Source organism: Toxotes jaculatrix, chromosome 1 (genome assembly GCF_017976425.1).
Source record: "Toxotes jaculatrix isolate fToxJac2 chromosome 1, fToxJac2.pri, whole genome shotgun sequence".
Lineage (NCBI taxonomy): Eukaryota > Metazoa > Chordata > Actinopteri > Toxotidae > Toxotes > Toxotes jaculatrix.
Window position 1 is genome coordinate 4295368 of NC_054394.1, and position 17732 is coordinate 4313099.

The 17732-nt window shown below is 42.1% G+C and overlaps 1 protein-coding gene across 6 annotated transcripts in view; it reads left to right on the top strand.

The window, feature by feature from the left end:
• Positions 1–17732, top strand: part of dpy19l3 (dpy-19 like C-mannosyltransferase 3) — a 44060-nt gene continuing 26328 nt past the window's right edge. For 2 of the 6 annotated variants that reach the window (XM_041042168.1, XM_041042186.1), the window contains exons 1-9: positions 1–151; positions 776–902; positions 1552–1679; positions 8602–8692; positions 11735–11856; positions 12642–12787; positions 15039–15162; positions 15359–15493; positions 16662–16793. In XM_041042168.1, the coding sequence (XP_040898102.1) occupies positions 785–902; positions 1552–1679; positions 8602–8692; positions 11735–11856; positions 12642–12787; positions 15039–15162; positions 15359–15493; positions 16662–16793 (996 nt within the window). In that variant the 5' untranslated portion in view covers positions 1–151; positions 776–784. Of the gene's footprint in view, positions 152–732; positions 903–1551; positions 1680–5973; positions 7009–8601; positions 8693–11734; positions 11857–12641; positions 12788–15038; positions 15163–15358; positions 15494–16661; positions 16794–17732 lie in introns of those variants that run through there. The other 4 variants (XM_041042151.1, XM_041042159.1, XM_041042177.1 and 1 more) reach the window with 3 other exon arrangements.

Here is a 17732-nt window from a genome sequence, read left to right on the forward strand (position 1 = left end):
GCTGATCGATGAATTTTAACGGGAGGGGAAAAAAAAGATGAGAGAAAAATTAAAGAGGAGGGAGACAGAGGGACTTAGAGAAAGAGGGAGAGAGAGGGGGAGGTAGAGAAGAGCTGTCGGACCATCCTACCAGCCGCTGCTGTAGAGGAGGGTGAGGCTTGTACATGTACCGTTGGCTCAAGTCTTTGTTGCCGTCAACGAGAGAAAGCAAGTGTGGCGTCCATAACGGGAGCGCGCCTTTATGTAAAATGCACACTGATAATAACACGGCTGGAGTTGTGTGTTCGTGCTACACAGTAGGACTTTAATCCTGTCGTACTTCATCGCATTCTGTGTCTCACCCATTTCGCATCACCCCCGACGTTAATGTCCCCGCTAATACTCTGTTAGGCACTTTAACATTTGCTGTCATGTTTGGCGTAGCCAGCCATCATAACGCTAAGAACACGGTGGGATTAATGGAGTTTGCCGGTGATCCGGGTGCAGTCGGTGTTCATAGATTATTCTGGCAGCAGCGTGATGTGAGGACATGCCGCCGTGAGCAGGCCTGTCCGCCCCATCTATCAGTGTTTGACTGAATGAAAGGCTCCAAACAGTGAAGGGAAACCAACAGTGGTGCAGGTCGTTGTTTGCTTTGGCTCAAATTGCAGTGGCGCACACGCTGTTTGTGTGTTAAGGATATATGCCTGTGTATGTGTGTATTCACTTGGTATCTGTTGATGCCTCCATCAGATCTGTGTGTGTAATCAGACACACTGCCCCTGTCTGGTTACAGCGTTTCAACATGACAGCCCTGCGTCAGAGGAAGGGCAGCAAGGGGAAGGAGCACCCTCCTGGTGCAGAGTTTCAGTCCCAGGAGCCCAACATCTGCACCGATCATCATCCAGAGAAGATGTTGCATGGTGAGTGAGCCATCCTCCCGCCCGGCTGATTTTCATATGTAGTTTTTTTTGGTGGGTGGGGGGGCGGGGGCAGCAGCTGAACAGCCTAGTGGCTGCAGGAAATGCCCTTTGATGGGGAGGTAAGCACGGTTGGCAGACATCCACCGTGCTGAGGTTTGTTTGAATCACATCCATATCCAGGGTCAGTGCCCTGGATCTGACCCTGACCTCTGACCTGCTGTGGGTACAGAATGGGAAGAAAAGTTCTTAGTGGGGTTGAAATAAAATGCTGGTTAAAGCCTGCACTCTCACACCGTTTTTATGCCCACGGATATGTAGTCACGCTTTACTTCACAGACTTAAATATAAGTGACTGTAATTAATGTTGTTTATATTACATGCATAATCTGTATTTCACTGGTATCCACTGAACAAAACTCACAGTTATAACAAGTAAAATTTATAATGGTTGCAGTCATATTTATGTGTTTAAATGGTCCCGGTATTGTGCAGGTTGAGTCAGTGACCTGGTTTAGTGCAGCACTGTAATAAAATGCAGCCATCACAGCCATTATTAATCACAGCAGATAGTTTTTCTGTTCTATTTATGTGTTTTTAAAAACTGTTAACTTGACAGCATCAACTCACTGACATGTTAATGATCCTGCAGGTGATTGGTCATGGGGGGCAATAGTCTGGACATCTGTTGGTTGGTCTGTGTCTGTTGGTCTTGGCCTGCTGTGCTGTATCTACGTGGCCACACTACACGAGAACGACCTGTGGTTCTCCAACATCAAGGTAAAGGGCCCCTCACTGTTACAGTGTTTGAGCCAGGAAATTCTCTTTTTGTTTTGTTGATGAAGAAATTTTCTTGAAATAATTGAGACTCAATTTATTTATCGTAATGCCAAATTCACAAGGAGGCTCTAGCAGTGAATGCTGGGATGCAGTCTGCGTTTCACAAGCTACTATATGTAATGTTTACCTCTGGCAGGGTAAATTTAAATTGGTAAATTATTTAAAGAGGGTTTTGTGACTTAAGAATGGAGTGAGTTAGTGTTGCTGTTTATGAGAATTGTGAATGTTACCAGTTGCAACTGGTACACCTGCTACACCTGATTCCTCAGTGGTTTAGTAAACCTAAGTGCTGTGTGTCTCAGCGACAGTTTAATACAAAGCATTGCCACTGGGTTTGTGCCAGGCCAAGAAGATCTGGGAATGCTGAAAGCACATGGACTCTTTCATCTGTTTTATGAGGCTCTTGTTAAGAAGCAGCAGAGATGGCTGGATTGATGTACCTGGCATGTTTATATGGAGGTTATCTTGGGTTTTGACATCCATGTGTTAGACTCATCAGCCACATCACAGATGTGGATATTTACAGATGGAAAATGTCTCCCGGTTTGAACATCTAAAAGCTAAAAAAATTTCCACTCCCATTCTCTGCTTATCTCAAGAGGAAATGTAGCTTCGGCATAAATGCCAATCAGACACATCCCCTCATCCAGTTTTCTCCCTCAAATAGCCTGAAAACACATCATAAACACTTCATCCTGAAATGGGAAGATTGTTTTTCCATGCACTGCAGTGGATTGATTTTCAGACCCGTTATACGAACCGCACGAAGTCCTGAAACACCGGGGCAACTGGTTGTTACTCAGTCTTCTTCAGAGTCTGTTTAGCTCCGTGCAGCAGCAGAACATTGTGCCCTGCCAGATATGATGTAATTTTTAAATCCCCCCCTTCCAGAGCTTCACCAGCACCCTGGTTCAGACTGAGACATACATGGCAGATTTTGAGCTGGTTGACATGGCAGAACAGATTGCTCTGTCATAGTCATAACTGGGGCAAAATGTAAATGAACGCTGTGGCTGTGTGTTGTTTTTGCCTCATTTAGAGGTGCAGTAATAGTCATTTGTTTTGGTAAGTGTATGAGTCAACTGAGCCAAGGAATGCAGGTCACTTTTTGTGTAGCCTGTTTCAGTCCCGTGTTGTGTGGTTTGCATGCAGTGTTACGATACTGTGGGACGACTTTTTGTCTAAAAAGTGGTACCAGCCACAATCCCACCCACTCCTCTCCTGTCCTGTCGGCCAGATACATTCTCTACACACACACACAGCTACTTTCAGCAGTTTATTCCTGAAAAAAATTACAAACAGAAAAAAAATGTCACTCGTGCCTAAAGTTTTCACAGTATCCTAAAAAGTGCTGTTGGCACCACAAAATTTAACTCCCCAGAGGCAGTAACCGAGGCCACAGGTGGTTTTATTTATTTTTTTACTTAGTGTTTCATTGCTGTTGCCATTTTATCTGTGTTGTTCTTGTATCAGATTGTGGACCATGGATCAAGTCCTGGAGATAGAGACTGTGCACACTCCTGACCATAGCAGGAGTCCTCTTGGTGCTTTAAGTGACACTTCCATGATCAAGTAGTTCTACAGCAGACACTTAGCTCGAGTGTATAAAAATATGTTGTCGAAATGGTGAGTTCATATTTCTCAGTTTTCACAGTTTGGTGGAAGCTGTTCCCTGCCTGTACGGAGTAACCATACCTGATAGCAGAGATGCATCTGTACATATTAGTTCAGATTTTGAGGCATTATCCTAATCACAGAACAGACTTTCTTTTTTGTGGAGATCAGAGGGAGAGAGGGAGGAATCAAACAAAACAACCGAATGGGCCGGTCCTCAAAAATTCAAAAAAACTCAGAATTTGTCTCATCTGTCAGGGGTAACTTGCTGTGCCAGCCAGGTGCTTCATCTGTTTCTCATGCAAATGTGCTGTGCGTCTTGACCCACATAAAGGCAATCTGCATAGGATAATTTGTGAGTTTTTGTCACTGGGAGACAAAGCAGCACATCGAGTTAATTGAGCGGAGTCCGCATGGACACAGCTTGTGGTCCTGTGCTGTCTTGTTTCTCTTTATGTGTGTGTGATGGGAAGAGACAGACAGATGCTTTCATTTATAATAAACACAGGTCACTTTACGGGCCTGGTGAACATTTCCCCGAAATGTTCTCACATAAGAGGGCTCCTGGTTGACATCATCACACATTGCACACACGTGTGTGTGTGTGTGTGTGTGTGTGTGTGAAGTGTTTCCTTCTGTTAATGCTATCAAAGCCTGTGTCTAAGGCCACGTTGACACAGAGCTGGCTCAATATGAAAATGCTCTTTACAAGTAACGGCAACGTGCATCCACACTAACACATTCTACAGACAGTTTTAGTAAAGATCTCCATCAACACTGAAAAGCCCACTGAATAGGAAAACAGATAAATCTCATTTAGTATCTTCTCTACAAACGACACAAATGTGCATCGCAGCCAGCTTCTGGTCAGAGGTGTGGCAGACAGCCTACCGGCTGTATTATACTCAATTGTAGCTGCTTGTTGGATGGTCAAAGAGCTTTGGAAACTCAGCATCTCACAGGATTCTGGTGTTGGTTTTGGGTGGCTATACTTCACGATTCCTTTAACTTTCTTAAACCTCACCCAGAGCTTGTGGAGGTAAGAGTGTAAGCAGGGTTTGAACTACTCTGTCAAGCTTTCTTTTCCATTTGTTGCACAACTATTTGTGGCAACATGTGAACAAGTGAGAGCATGTCTTCCAGGAGAGACTTTGCATATTTAAAGGATGGCAAGTGTCCCCCACTGTCAGCGATGGTTGGCTTCTCTGTCTGCCCTTCAGATTGGACAATCAGAACAAGTCAGGCTTTTGATTTCCAACAACAGTACTGTTCGCTCATTCATTTCCAGTGAGGCCAGTGCGCTGGCTCAGCAGCAGTGCCAACAGACAGTGCTCCAATAAAATCTAAACCTAAAAGTAAAATCTAGTTCAGCTTTTGCTGGCATCGAACAAGGTGCTGTGTTTTCCAGTCAGATTTGTGCAAATGCATATTGCTCTTTGTGATTACCTATGATGTGTTTTAATACAGCTGAAGGCAAAGTTGTCTAATCAAAAGTACAGATTATTAAAACAGTGGGCAGGCATTTTTGTTTGTTTTCTAAAAGTAATGTTCTTCATTACACTGTACCAGTGTTTTCAGATTTATCCACTCTGGAGTAGAGTTTGTGAACTGCCGGCTTAGTGGGGACAGAGGGGCCAAAACAGAGGGAAACAGATTCATGTTCACATTTAGCTGACTTAGTGTGGACTTACCCTAAATCCTAACTCTAAGTCCACATGCCTCACTTTTCCAAGCCGCAGAAAATGGTGTAGTGTACACCTAACACGCTATTCAGATGTTTGTGGCTATGCCAGCTGATGCTTGAACTGCTTGCTGTTGCTCCCTCAGCCAGTGAGATGATGTATTTCATTTCCTGCCTGTAGAGACCCACTGTCTCTCTCTCTATCTCTGTCTCACTTTTACCCTTCCGCTTACTGTCTCAGACACACACATGCTTTCTAAAGTTTCCTCTGGTCAAGTAGGATGGAAAGAACCGTGAAACACGCTGGAAAGTAATTTGGGAGTTTGGGAGTCCTTCTCGCTTGGTGTTGGCACTTTGCGGTTCTTGCTGCCTGACCTGACCCCTCGTGACGGATGGTATCGGAGTGTAGGCAGTCTGTGCAGAAGCGATTGTTCAACAGAAAGGGCGCCATTTGTAATAATCTCACATGTGGTTTCCTCACCCAGTGTGTTGTTGAAGGAATGTGGTGGCAGCGTTAGTCTGAGGTTTATCATTGAGTTCTTCTTGCTCCTTTGCTGTTCCTCTCTTTTACACACATCCTTACAGTTCTCACAGTCACAGGTCTTCCTCTTACGTATGCAGTCAGACAGCTGGCTTTATCTGGCCTCTTGAATTCATCAAGTGTGAAGTCATGTCCACGTTGGTCCCAGTGCCTAGTGGAGTCTATTTCAGACATGTGCTCACAGTTTGAAGCTGGTTCCAGGTCCACAAACCCTCTGACAAATGTTCGCTGCATTTTCCGAACGATGTTCCAACATGTTCCCCTCACTGCTCTCCACCCCCACCCATCTTATTCTTTTCCTGCGTGCATGTGTGCTTTTATAGACAAGAGGTCACCAGTAGTCAACTCTCTTTTCTTTCCCTCCCTCTGGCTGCTCTACTTATCTACAGCCCGTCCTGTTGTTTGCAGACTCACTGTGGCTCAGTCTTTATGTTTGCTTTTGTCTTCATACGTAGTCGTTGATTTGTTGAGTAAGACTTCTTTTTGTTTTGGAGTCTCTGTTGGAGCTCATGGGAGGCGGAGGTCGTTCATGTTTAGGCTCTGGAAGACATAAAGTAGAGGAAAGACGAAGCAAGGCCAGTGCTGGACCGACCCTTGGATTCTTTGAGCACCACATCAGAGAGATAGGAGTTATTCAAAGACCCATAAAGACGAAATGGTAACAGAGAGAAACAGAGAGAAGAGGAGCCTTCGGAGAAATGAACTAGCTTTCAGGGTAATGAGCAATGTGTGAACTTGTTAACTAGGCTTATTCTCTTTGACCTTAATTTAAACTGAGGATTAGCCATCTCATCAGAGTTCTTGGTGAAAAGCCAAGGCTTGTTTTGCCTCGGGCAAACTCAAAAGAAGGATTGGGAAGGAAACTAACTGCTCATTCCCTCAGAGAAAGCGTTTGCATATTTCCTTTGGCAAGGAACTTGAAGCGATTAAAAAGCTAATTTATTTGGACTGACTTCAAGAAAAGAAAAACACACCGCATTTACATTTATTACCGTAATGGATTTGGATCACTTCTATAGCTCAAGCCAGGAGCATGCTGTTTATCTACCTGGGTTCAGCTCATCAAAGGATCCAAGAACTTATTGATAATCTCCGTCTTCTCAGGCAAAATGGAGCTTCGTAAGAGAGTTAAGCCGAACGAGCCAGAACAGAATTTGGGCCTTTCACAAGATGCACCGGCTGACGGGAGATGCAGCAATAACTTGATGTGGGGGACTGCAAGTTCTAATGCCACACAGGATCGGGGTAGAGGGAGGGTTTCTCTGTTTGGAGGATCAGACACTTGTTCCGGTTCAGGAATTCCACCCCTGTGGCCTTGGAGACGGTGTGTTTCCATGGCAGCAGGGTTGTTAGTGGCTGGGATGTTGGCACTGACTCAGGCCTGGTGTGTTAACACCATACATGAGAATCTGTTGTGGTTCTCTCAGCTCATGGTAGGACTCATTACTTGTTTTATTGATACTGTGTGTGTGTGTGTGTTTCTGCTGATGGCCAGCCCAGCGCTGCTTATTGAGTGTGTATTGATGGATGAATGAGAAGTATCCAGTACTATCATCAGTACTGGTAGATGTACAGTAGGTGGAGCTATGCTCAGAGTTTGCTGAAGTCACGAAACTTTAAAGGTGTAGGTGCAACAAAATTAACTTATGCACAAGTTAAGCACAAGTCTTTACATGCTCACATCTCATGTCCTGCGAACATGTCTAATTAAACCAGTAAAGTGAACACCTGTGTGGCTGGACCATGTCTGTGGAGGGTCCTGAGGGTGAAAACTCCCATCACACTCTTTTAGTGAAGATGTTCATCATTTCTTCCTGTATTTGCGTGTTATAGAGGGGCCCTCTCTACCCAGAAACATGTTAGGACTGATATCTCTGCATCATCAATCAGTGGTTCCCTATTTTACTCTGCAGGACTCTGAACCCAGCTAGTTTTCAATCAGTTAATCAGCAAATAGTTCAAAGCAGGTAAATGAAATGAACCAACTGGTGGGAAGACCTGTGTGAGTCTGGAAAATGACTGACAACCACTAGCCTGTGTAGTTACTCACCTGTGCTGCTTGGTGTCCTGCCTGTTTTTGATCCTCTCTATTAGCTGTAGAACCACATCTGCTGTCAGGTACAGGCTGGGTGTGATGATCTGCATCCTTTTTTTTTTTTTTAGGTCACCTGGTAGTTGTGGTGGAGCTACAGGCTATAGACTGACATTTTAGGGAATATTTTACATCCAAACTTTATTTGAGTGTCACTCCATGGTGGATCAGTGTATTATTCAGCATAATAGCTTTGGTTGTAATGCAAATGGAAATCTGTTGAGCTGTTCCTTCTCAGTCTGTCATTTAGTCGACGCATCAGTGTCGTATCAATTTTGTGTCCATTAGTTGTGATTTAGGTCTCGTTAAGTCTTTTTTTTTATGAAGGATGAGCTGTTAATCAGAAGTCATTACTGGAAAAAGGATCACTTAAAATGGCTTTGTAACAATGCTCAGAAATATGCTCGGGTTTTTAATAAGCAGATTTCAAGATTCGTGGGAATGAATGCATTTATCTGTGGAGGGACAATAATCCTGGAGACAAAAAAAATAAAAAATAAAAAAATCTTTGAGTTAAATCATACAACTGATATGCCAAATAAATCTGTCACTATAATCAAAGAATTTCTTTTTTGTCAAGCCCAGCTGTAAAAACTATTTACTAACTGAACGTGATATTAATATTCTGCAGCTGGTTGTCTACTGTTTGCTCTCTCATTTTACCCTCCCCCAGCTGAACAGTATTCATGCACAGAAAGCACAAAATCTCTTGGGAATACGTCCTCCAAACACGTACAGTACACACACACACACACACACACACACACAGACTGTGTTACCTGTCTTATTGTTACTGTTGAGGATTAGCGTGTATTAGCTGCTTTGCCTCTATCCTCCATGTTTCTGTCATGTCTTGCCAGTATAACTGTTTTCCGTATTACAGAGAACAGAAGTGCTTGGTTTCATGCAACCAAATTCCCCTTTTTGCTTTCAGGAAGTGGAGCGGGAGATTTCCTTTCGGACAGAGTGTGGACTCTACTACTCGTACTACAAGCAGATGTTGCAGGCCCCATCCATACAGGAAGGTATGCACTATGTTTCTGATGATGTGCCCCTCAGGTTACAGGTTTTAGCCCTGTTAATGCTGTCACTGTTCAAGTAGTACTTCCTTACTGTGTGGAATAGATGCTGTCAGATTTTAGGCCAACGTTAGCAGCTCTTTCTTTTTTTTTTAGTTTGAATTAACATCCCTGCAACTCCAGTCAGTGTAACCTGAGAAAGCGCTGCATTGGCCAAACACACGTTTGTTGGTCCTCATCCCAAAAAGCTTTTCTTTGGTAACATTGACAGTTTGATCTTACATTGTCCCTTATCATACTGAAAATGCTATCTCTGGTGACTGAGCTGTCTTTCTATCACATGTAGATTTGTTTTTGTGTTTTTTTTTTTTAATTTACTTGTGTTTGTACATGATATAATGGATCCAGTTATCTGAACATATCTACCTTTATCTGTGTTCTTGTTTTAAAATGTGTCAGCTGGCTGCATTAGTTGGTTGAGAACCATCTAGCATTAGTTTAATTAGGTAGGTAGGGTTAGCTGATAAAAATCTACCAGTGACACTCGTTTTTTTCAGCCAGAAAAATTGGCGGCCACCGGTTAGAAATCAAACAGGCCGTAATGATCACAACAAGACAATGTCAGTAAAAAATCACATAATTTTTTATACTTTGATATTTGTAATTTTGTGAAACTGCTATGGCTATAACAAAAACTATTTACATGGATAGAGACACCAGATGGCTGTCTATACCTGCTTCTCCAAAGAACTTTGTGTCCCTCCAACCAGACCAAACAAATCACTTCAGTTTCTCATGACGCACGGTCTGGTCTGTGGGAAATTAGTCTAATTATTTTGTTCCCATTACCATGTAAAATTCCTCGTTGGAAACAGGCCTAATTTTCCACTAAGGCAAATAACTGAGCTGTGGGGTAATCAGTTGAGGAACTGGCTGACCTCCCTCTCTACTTCACTATTTGCTTCTTTTCCTGTCACACTTGTTATAAAAGCACAAGGGACAGCAGAACAACATGACATGCAGAAACTACAGTAGTTTTAAGGGTTGCAAGTAAGGAAGGGAGGAAGGGAGGAGACATATATAGGGATGGAAGCAAGAATGAAGTGATGGCATAACGGAAGAAATGAGAAAATAAAATATTCATGTGGAAGATAAAAAAAGTGAGGTGAGAGAAAGGGAATAAGGGTGGAAGCAAGAATGAAAGGAGAAAAAAAATAAATCTACAGAAGCAGGGGTGAGAGCTAAGGTATAAGTACAGAGGGGAAGGATAAAGGAGCTATGATAGGTAAGAGGAATCAAAGTGAGATAGGAAAGAGTGAGAGGAAAAGGATGAGAGGAGAGGGAGGAATGAAGTGGCATAAAGCAAAATTGACAGTTCAAAAGAAAGAGATAAAAAAGAATGAATGAAGTGGAGTGGGTTGTGTGTGTGTGTGTGGGTGGTAATGTGTACTTTGTTTATGGAAAACAGTACTGGTTTTTATGGTCTTACATGGATCAAGAACACAGCAGGGATCAGGCTGACACATCCCAGCCTGCAGCAGAAACCCAGCTCTCTGCTGCTACTTTGGTGTCGCACTTTGTTTCAGTCAAATGAAATGCATAGCAATGATACTGTACCAAGTGCCTAATTTGAAATGATGATACCAGTGTGTGTCGCTACCAGTCTTTTTGCATGGCAGGACAATGCCATTGTTAAAGAATAATTCTGGTTTATTACAACTTGGGTCTGTTTTAGTAGATTTTGCCATCTATCTGTAATGATACCGTTCACCGCTCACCAAAGTAATTGCTGAGATGGCAGGATGCAGCAGCGTCGCTGAACAGAAATCAGACAAGGCAGGAAGCATGTGTAGTCTGACTGTCAGACCGGTTGGAAACCAAGGCCCTTTAAAGGTGAATGCTAAAATTATAACCATCGCAGTTTACACACTGACTTGCTGATTCAACATTGACCTACTGTACTTGCTGTAGTTGCACTCAGAATTGTTTCCTGTTCAATGAGGGATGATTGCCAACATTTCAGGTGTGTTCACTTTCAGTTTTACGTGGTAAAATTATCCGACTAAACTATTGTCCTGGAGTCTGACCGCTCGTGTTGTTTTTACTGTTGGATTTTGCTGTGCCAGTGTTGCCATGTTCCCACATTTCAGCAGTTACTTTGGTGACTTGAGTGTTATCACAAATTATAGAAATAAAGATATAAAAACAAGTGATAATAAACCTGGATATCATTTAAACCTACCACAACAGATTTTTGACCACTTGGTGGCAGCAGAAACGTATTAATTAATATATCACCTTTTAAGTTGATATTGTGAGCTTGTTACCTTTTGTCTCACTCATCAGATATGGAGCAACATCAGCGCTTATTTGGACTTGTGTTTGTGGCAGATATCAGTCCAATATTTACTTTCCTGTTGTGTTCACCAGCTCTGCTATTTGTTGTGGGGCAGGAACTGTACAGTGGAGTTTGTGTATATGTATATATACAGTATATATATTTTTATTTTTTTGTACAGCTGCCTGCTACAGTTCCGACTGGACAAAATCAATAAAGCTGTAAATCATCAAATCAAAACACCAGCTGAAAGGTGCTAAAACTCTCCAGAGTCAAATCTGTGTGGGCTCATCAGTCAGTAGTAGTAAGTGGTGGTCTGTTCTCAGTATTAAAAAAAATATGTTGCTTATAGGGCTTTAAAGGTCCTTGGAAGAATTTCCTCATCTCTATACAGGATTTCCTTCAGCAAAAAAAGTGATGTTTGAGGGCTGTCGAGGTTGAATGCACTGATGGGTTCAGACATCCATTGTGCTTTCAGCAATTAAGGAATTAAAGTCAAGCAGAACAATCTGTGGCTTCAGTTCTTGACAGAAATTTCAAACAGTGTTATTGTTCTTTACCAGCACCACACTGTAAATGAGCAACGTGAGCTCTGAGAAACATTCATACCCTTTCCTCCCAGGTCGTCACAAACCAATAATTGTTGTTATCAGTCTATGTCACTGCGGCATTTTTAAAGTGTGTGTTTATGTGTGTGTGTGTGTTCCTAGGGCTCTCAGATTTGATCCATGACAACTTGACAGAATCCAAGAGGACCATTAATCTCCTACAGCGAATGAATATCTACCAGGAGGTCTTTCTCAGTGTTCTCTACAGATTGTTGCCCATACAGGTAACACATCATTCAGCTGTCAGCTGTTTACAAAAAGCTTGTGAAACACAAAAGATTAGAGGAATGACTGCTGCCATTACAAAGGGATCGACTGTTTCTGTGGCTTTTCTTGTCATTTTGGGCCATAAAATAAATCATTCAGAGAAAATATAAAAATAATATTTCCCTCCAGGGAACTGAAAAATATATATTTTTCCTTTTGTAATTTTTGTTATACTATTACTAATACTACTACAACAACTATTAATAATAATATAATAATTATTACCACCAAGTTACAGCTACTGCTATGAATGATTGTCATATTAGGTGGCTGTCAGGCATTTGAGTTGCTGTGGCATTTTGGTCTTACAGCTGACATGGCTCGGCACACTTGCACTTGTCACACCAGAGGAAAAGGTTTCGGTACTGGCATATCAATTAACTGAGAAACAGCTACTTAGCTTCATGAGTGATCTCACTGTGTGACAAGAATGTCATAAAGTAAAATATCAGACCAAACTTTGAAAATGCCACAGTGTTCCTGAGTGCCCGAGCCAGTCGCTGTCACTGCAGTCAACTCTCTGTGTTCATTTACAGAGCCTAATGAACCAATGGTTTCTCTCTCTCTCTCTCTCTCTCTCTCTCTCTCTCTCTCTCTCTCTCTCTCTCTCTCTCTCTCTCTCTCTCTCTGTGTGTGTGTGTGTGTGTGTGTGTGTGTGTGTGTGTGTGTGTGTGTGTGTGTGTGTGTGTGTGTGTGTGTGTCTGTGTCTGTGTCTGTGTCTGTGTCTGTGTGTGTGGTCCAGTCGTATCTGGAGCCAGTGTATTTCTACATTTACACAGTGTTCTCGCTCCAAGCGGTGTATGTGATCGCTCTGTACCTCACAGCATGGCTGCTGTCTGGTTCCTGGCTGGCTGGTGCTCTCACTGGGGTCTGGTACATTCTCAACAGGTGGGTGACGACTGTGCGTTCATGTGTGTGAATGAGACAGTGAAAGGGCGAGAGTGTAGTGCCCCTTTCACTTGACTTGCGCTTGATCTCTGTAAATGTTAGGGCAAATTTACTTCAGCATAAGATGAGGGTTTGATGTGGATGACATCCAGGTGAATCACTCCAGCTTGACAAACTATACATTGTTTAAAACCATAAAATCTCAAAGGGATCCCATAACTTTGGGTACCATTTTCCACAACAGCTATTTTCTGACCTTTCCAAAAATATGTGAGTGATTTACATAAAATAATCCACACTTTCCCCCATATATCAGACAACTGTGTATCTGCTTGCTTTAAATCTTGGATGTGATCATTACATTTTTTTAGTTTTTATTTTTTGGTAGAGTTCCATCTGTGTCCTTGAATTGGTGGATGTGTGGGTTTTTTTTACATTTACATATTTCACAGGTTTTCATGCTTTCTTTTGCCTTTCTTTAATATGTATTTAATTCAGTGTTTATCATTAGTAAGTCATTCCTTGATATTACGCTACAATTATTACTTTCTTTGTATGCTTTTTCTTTCTGTATCACTGCTCAACTCTTTATACCGTGTACAGGAGCAGTCAAATTAACAGAATTACCATGGACAAGGTCCTTCTTAAAACAGCAGCACAACCGAGGTCAATTTTAATTACTATTTCTTATACACAAAGAAAATAAATCAGTTAAATGAATCACTCCAGCTACACAATTCTGTGAATGAGCCCATTTTAATAAAGGTTCTTTTTATGTTAGATGTGAATATTTTTAAGATGTGTTTTTATTGAGGGTTAGTTTTTCTGATTGTTCAGTGGAAATGAACATAAATCGGCTGAAACATCAAGTCCCTCTGAATGATGAATTTCCAGCAAAGGAATATAATGTGAGCAAAGTATGAATTCAGTGAGAGCCAAAACTTAACTCTGATCTGGTGCCCTTTTTTTTTTTTTACTGTAGCGGCTTGGACACTGTCGGACTGTGGGAATCATTCAGCAGCATTTGGTCTCTTTTGGTGTGGACATGGTTAAGGACTCAGTTTCATGTGGTGAATGGCACCACTTCAGTTGCATTAGTATTACTGGAGTAAAAGAGTGGTGCAAGATTCAGTGGTTGTAATAAATGTGTTAAGGACTTGATGTGTTGTACAGGTGCTAGAGCTGTGGCCTGTCTGGAGTTACCTGTCACTCCTGTAGTATGACGGCCCAGTGACACAAATGAGGCCGTCAAACTGGAAACCAGCATGTTTCAGTGTTATTTCTGTAGGTGAAGTCCAACAGGAAACTTCTTGGGTGTCACCAGCCAAAAAACATTTTGCAGCACATAACTCCCTGTAAAACCACAACTTATTTTTACGTTTCTGTGTGTGGATTAAATAAATGAGATAATGTGTTACTTAGTCAAATTTAGAGGTTGCTGGCAGGCTTATTGTGATATTTTTGGACAGAGCCTGGCTAACAGTGTACTCGTTTCCAGTCTTTACACTCATGTCTGCTGGCTTCACATGTACCATGCAGACATGAGAGTGGTGTCAATATTCTCACCTAACTAAAAAAAAAAAAAAAGGTAGAAACATAATTCAGAAAAATGTTGAACTATCCCTGTAAGACACTGTAGTTGCACTGGGCACCAGAGGGCATGAAGACCTTTCTGTTTGCCTTTGGTGTGAACTAGTGTGAGTGGGTTGTTGGAAATGTGCCTAAAGTTGAAATAAGTTCAGAAGCCCTGCTGGTGTTTTCTCTGCCGTCCTTTTGGATCAATAGACGGGCCGAGATTTCTCTGGCGACCTCTGTAAACAGTAAAATGGAGGGTCACAGAGTTTTACAACTTCAAAAAGTTACACAAAGAGCTGCTGTGATGAAAAAGAAAACAGCAGAGTTTGAAGCATATTAGTATTTCACTTGAAACTCACTGGGACTCTATATATTACAATGTGCTTTTGTTAAGGTAAATTACATCATTCCGTTTTTCTTCACAGTAGCTGTCAGTGAATCAGCCTTTTTACACCTTATCTTAACTGATACTATAAAACACCATGAAACTGTGCCCCATTAACACACAAACCACAGGAAGCTACAAACAGACAAAGAGTCAGTGCAGTATGCCTCACACTGTTCAGCCCTCCATTGTGAGTCCAACATTTTTAATATTACATCAGTTTTTAAAATTGATTTCCACCCTCCGCCTATTTCTCCATCCCTCCGTTGCTCCCTCTCTCCCTCTTTCCAGGGTAGATACCACTCGTGTGGAGTTCACCATCTCCCTCAGAGAGAACTGGTCTTTGCCCTTCCTTGCGCTGCAGGTCACTGCTATCACCTGCTACCTTAGGCCTCAGCTCACCGCCTTGCAGCAGGTACACACACACACAAATCGAACTTCTTAACCATCCTGACCACACAGACTGGCCTTGACTTGACACACCCAGCCTGTTCGACAGTCTGCTGTCTGTAAAAAGAGCTGGCAGCCCAGCAGGAGTGAGTTTGTATGCCATTGGTATTCAGTTCAGGAACTTAACCCCTGTGTGTCTGTATGTGTGTTTCCCTCCTTAGAAGGTGATGGTGTGGTTGATGTATGTGACGACGTTCTGCTTCTGTTTGACGTGGCAGTTCAACCAGTTCATCCTCCTTGTTCAGGCTCTCATCATATACACCCTGGACTGTGTCGACTTCTTAACAACTACACAGGTATGGCTGGAAGAAGGACCAAATACTTAAAGTTCCATTGATGTATTATAATAACTGGATACCAGACTTCAAAATGGCGGCCGTTTGTCTGAATGAGAACTGAATGATAAGCCAAAAATGTTTTCTAGCGTGTGGGTTTGCTTCCATGTTGTATAAACTCACTGCACATGCACATCAGTGTTGGCCCCTGTCACCCGGCCTGCACAGTCCCACTTGGTCCATAGCCTTTTCTAGACAGTTTAAAGTTTAACAAATATAAAAATATCATAATAAAAAGAGTAATAGTTCCAGGTGTCCTCTCAACACTTTTATTGACCTCTTTTTAATAATCGTGGTTTATGAGGAAAATGCTTTTTGGGCCACAGGTAATTTTGTCGCTGCACTATCACTGGTGCCTACTGGGGACAAATCTGCAGCAAGGCTGAGTGTTGGATCAGTACCCTGCTCTAATTAATTCAGTCATGGTCAGTTCAGTTCTCTCAAAGTACAAAAAAGCAATACTTTCTCACATACTTTGAGTAGACTCTAGCCATGCAGATAGTTTTGCTTTTATTTGCTTAGATTTATTTGTCCCTGAGATTTATGCCTTCACTCCAGTGCAGTGCAGGTTAATGGAATTTAATTAAAAAAAACATTGAGTCAAACTGAAATTTGAATTCTCCTTACTTTCTGTGTAAAGATTTATCAACTCTCATGATGCTCCAGCTATTGTACACTCAGGAAAGTGGAGTGGAGGTTACTCGGAAGGTGGAAGCTAGTTAGCCTGGTCTGCTAACGTTAGCACTGGTTCTGACAGGAAGTCATTTCATTATGTTTTTTTAACACCTGCTGAATCATTGGCTCCCACACTTTAATGTTTGCCTCTCCTACATTATCCAAACAAAGGGGTTTAGCTACTGTTAAGCTAATGGGTCCAGTTGTGGTGACGGTAAATGCCCAGACAGTCAAAGGCAGGCATTTATACACTATGCACTAATGGAAGTGTACTGTTCCCATGTTGGTGTCTGTAGTCGTGTGATATGGTTGGTACTGGCTGCTAAAAAATAAGAAATGACGGAAGTTTGGCTGCATATAAAAGAAACACTCCACCTCTCAGAGCAACATTGTTCACTCTGTGTGTGTGTGTGTGTGTGTGCGTGTGTGTGTCTGTGTCTGTTTGTTTCTCCAGGTGACCACTCTGTACCTTGTTCAAGTCAGCGGTCTGCTGAGTGTGTGGCTCCTCCAGTTCTGTAACTCCATGATACTGGGATCACTGGTCCTGAGCTTCATTGTAGCCGCGCTCTTTGTCAGACACTGCCAGGTTAGTGTGTGTACGTTTGTGTATGTGTGTGCGGTGGATACTGAGAATAGAAGTGAGAGTGAAATTCAAATCATAGAGGGCAGCAGTCATAGAGAACATTAATAATTAATACAACACTGAATGTAAATCCAGGCCTCACAGAGAAAGATCCAGACAGTAGTGGTATCTTGTTTACAAAACACAGATGGAAGATTAACCTGCACTGACATGAAGAGAGGCCTGTGCTACTGTGAGCTTTCTGCAGAGGGTAATTCCAATTTGTATGCTGGAGACACATTTTCATGTTAGGGCTCAATGTCATTTAGTTAAACCAGATCTTATCACAGTAACAATTACTGAAACATTTAATGTGACAGAATGAGAGAGGAAGGGAGAGAAGGAAGGAAGCAGTTTGAGAATCAGAAATATGGAGAGAAAGATTTCTCTTCTGGCTATAAAACATTGTGTACTGTAACAGCATGCTCTCATTGGCAAATGTTTTATTGAAAAGGGCTCGAATAATGAATCCGATGACCCTTCCACTCGAGTTGGAGTTTCACACCGACAACTTCACTTGGACTCGAACCTTTTGACTTTGAATGACTTGATATCCTCCCAAGCCCAAATATGAAAGTGTATGTTACAAACAATTGTGTGGTGCATCAACTCTTCACCTTCCTGACAACAGATTGAACTTCGAATCAGTCCGACAGCCGCCAATCACAATACATAAGCAAGAGGGAAAAGTGCCCTTAGCACTGTAGACCAGCACATTATCACTTCAGGGCCAAAACATTTCCGAAAAGTAAACCTCTGTTTTTTATGAGACTTACTTATAACTTGTTAAACAACTACTTTGTCTGACCTCTGGGTTCAAACATATAAAGTGGCTTATTAGTATTTTCTCATCTGAAAATATTGTGTTAGCCACGGCACACAGTGTTGGTGTTTAATATCCTG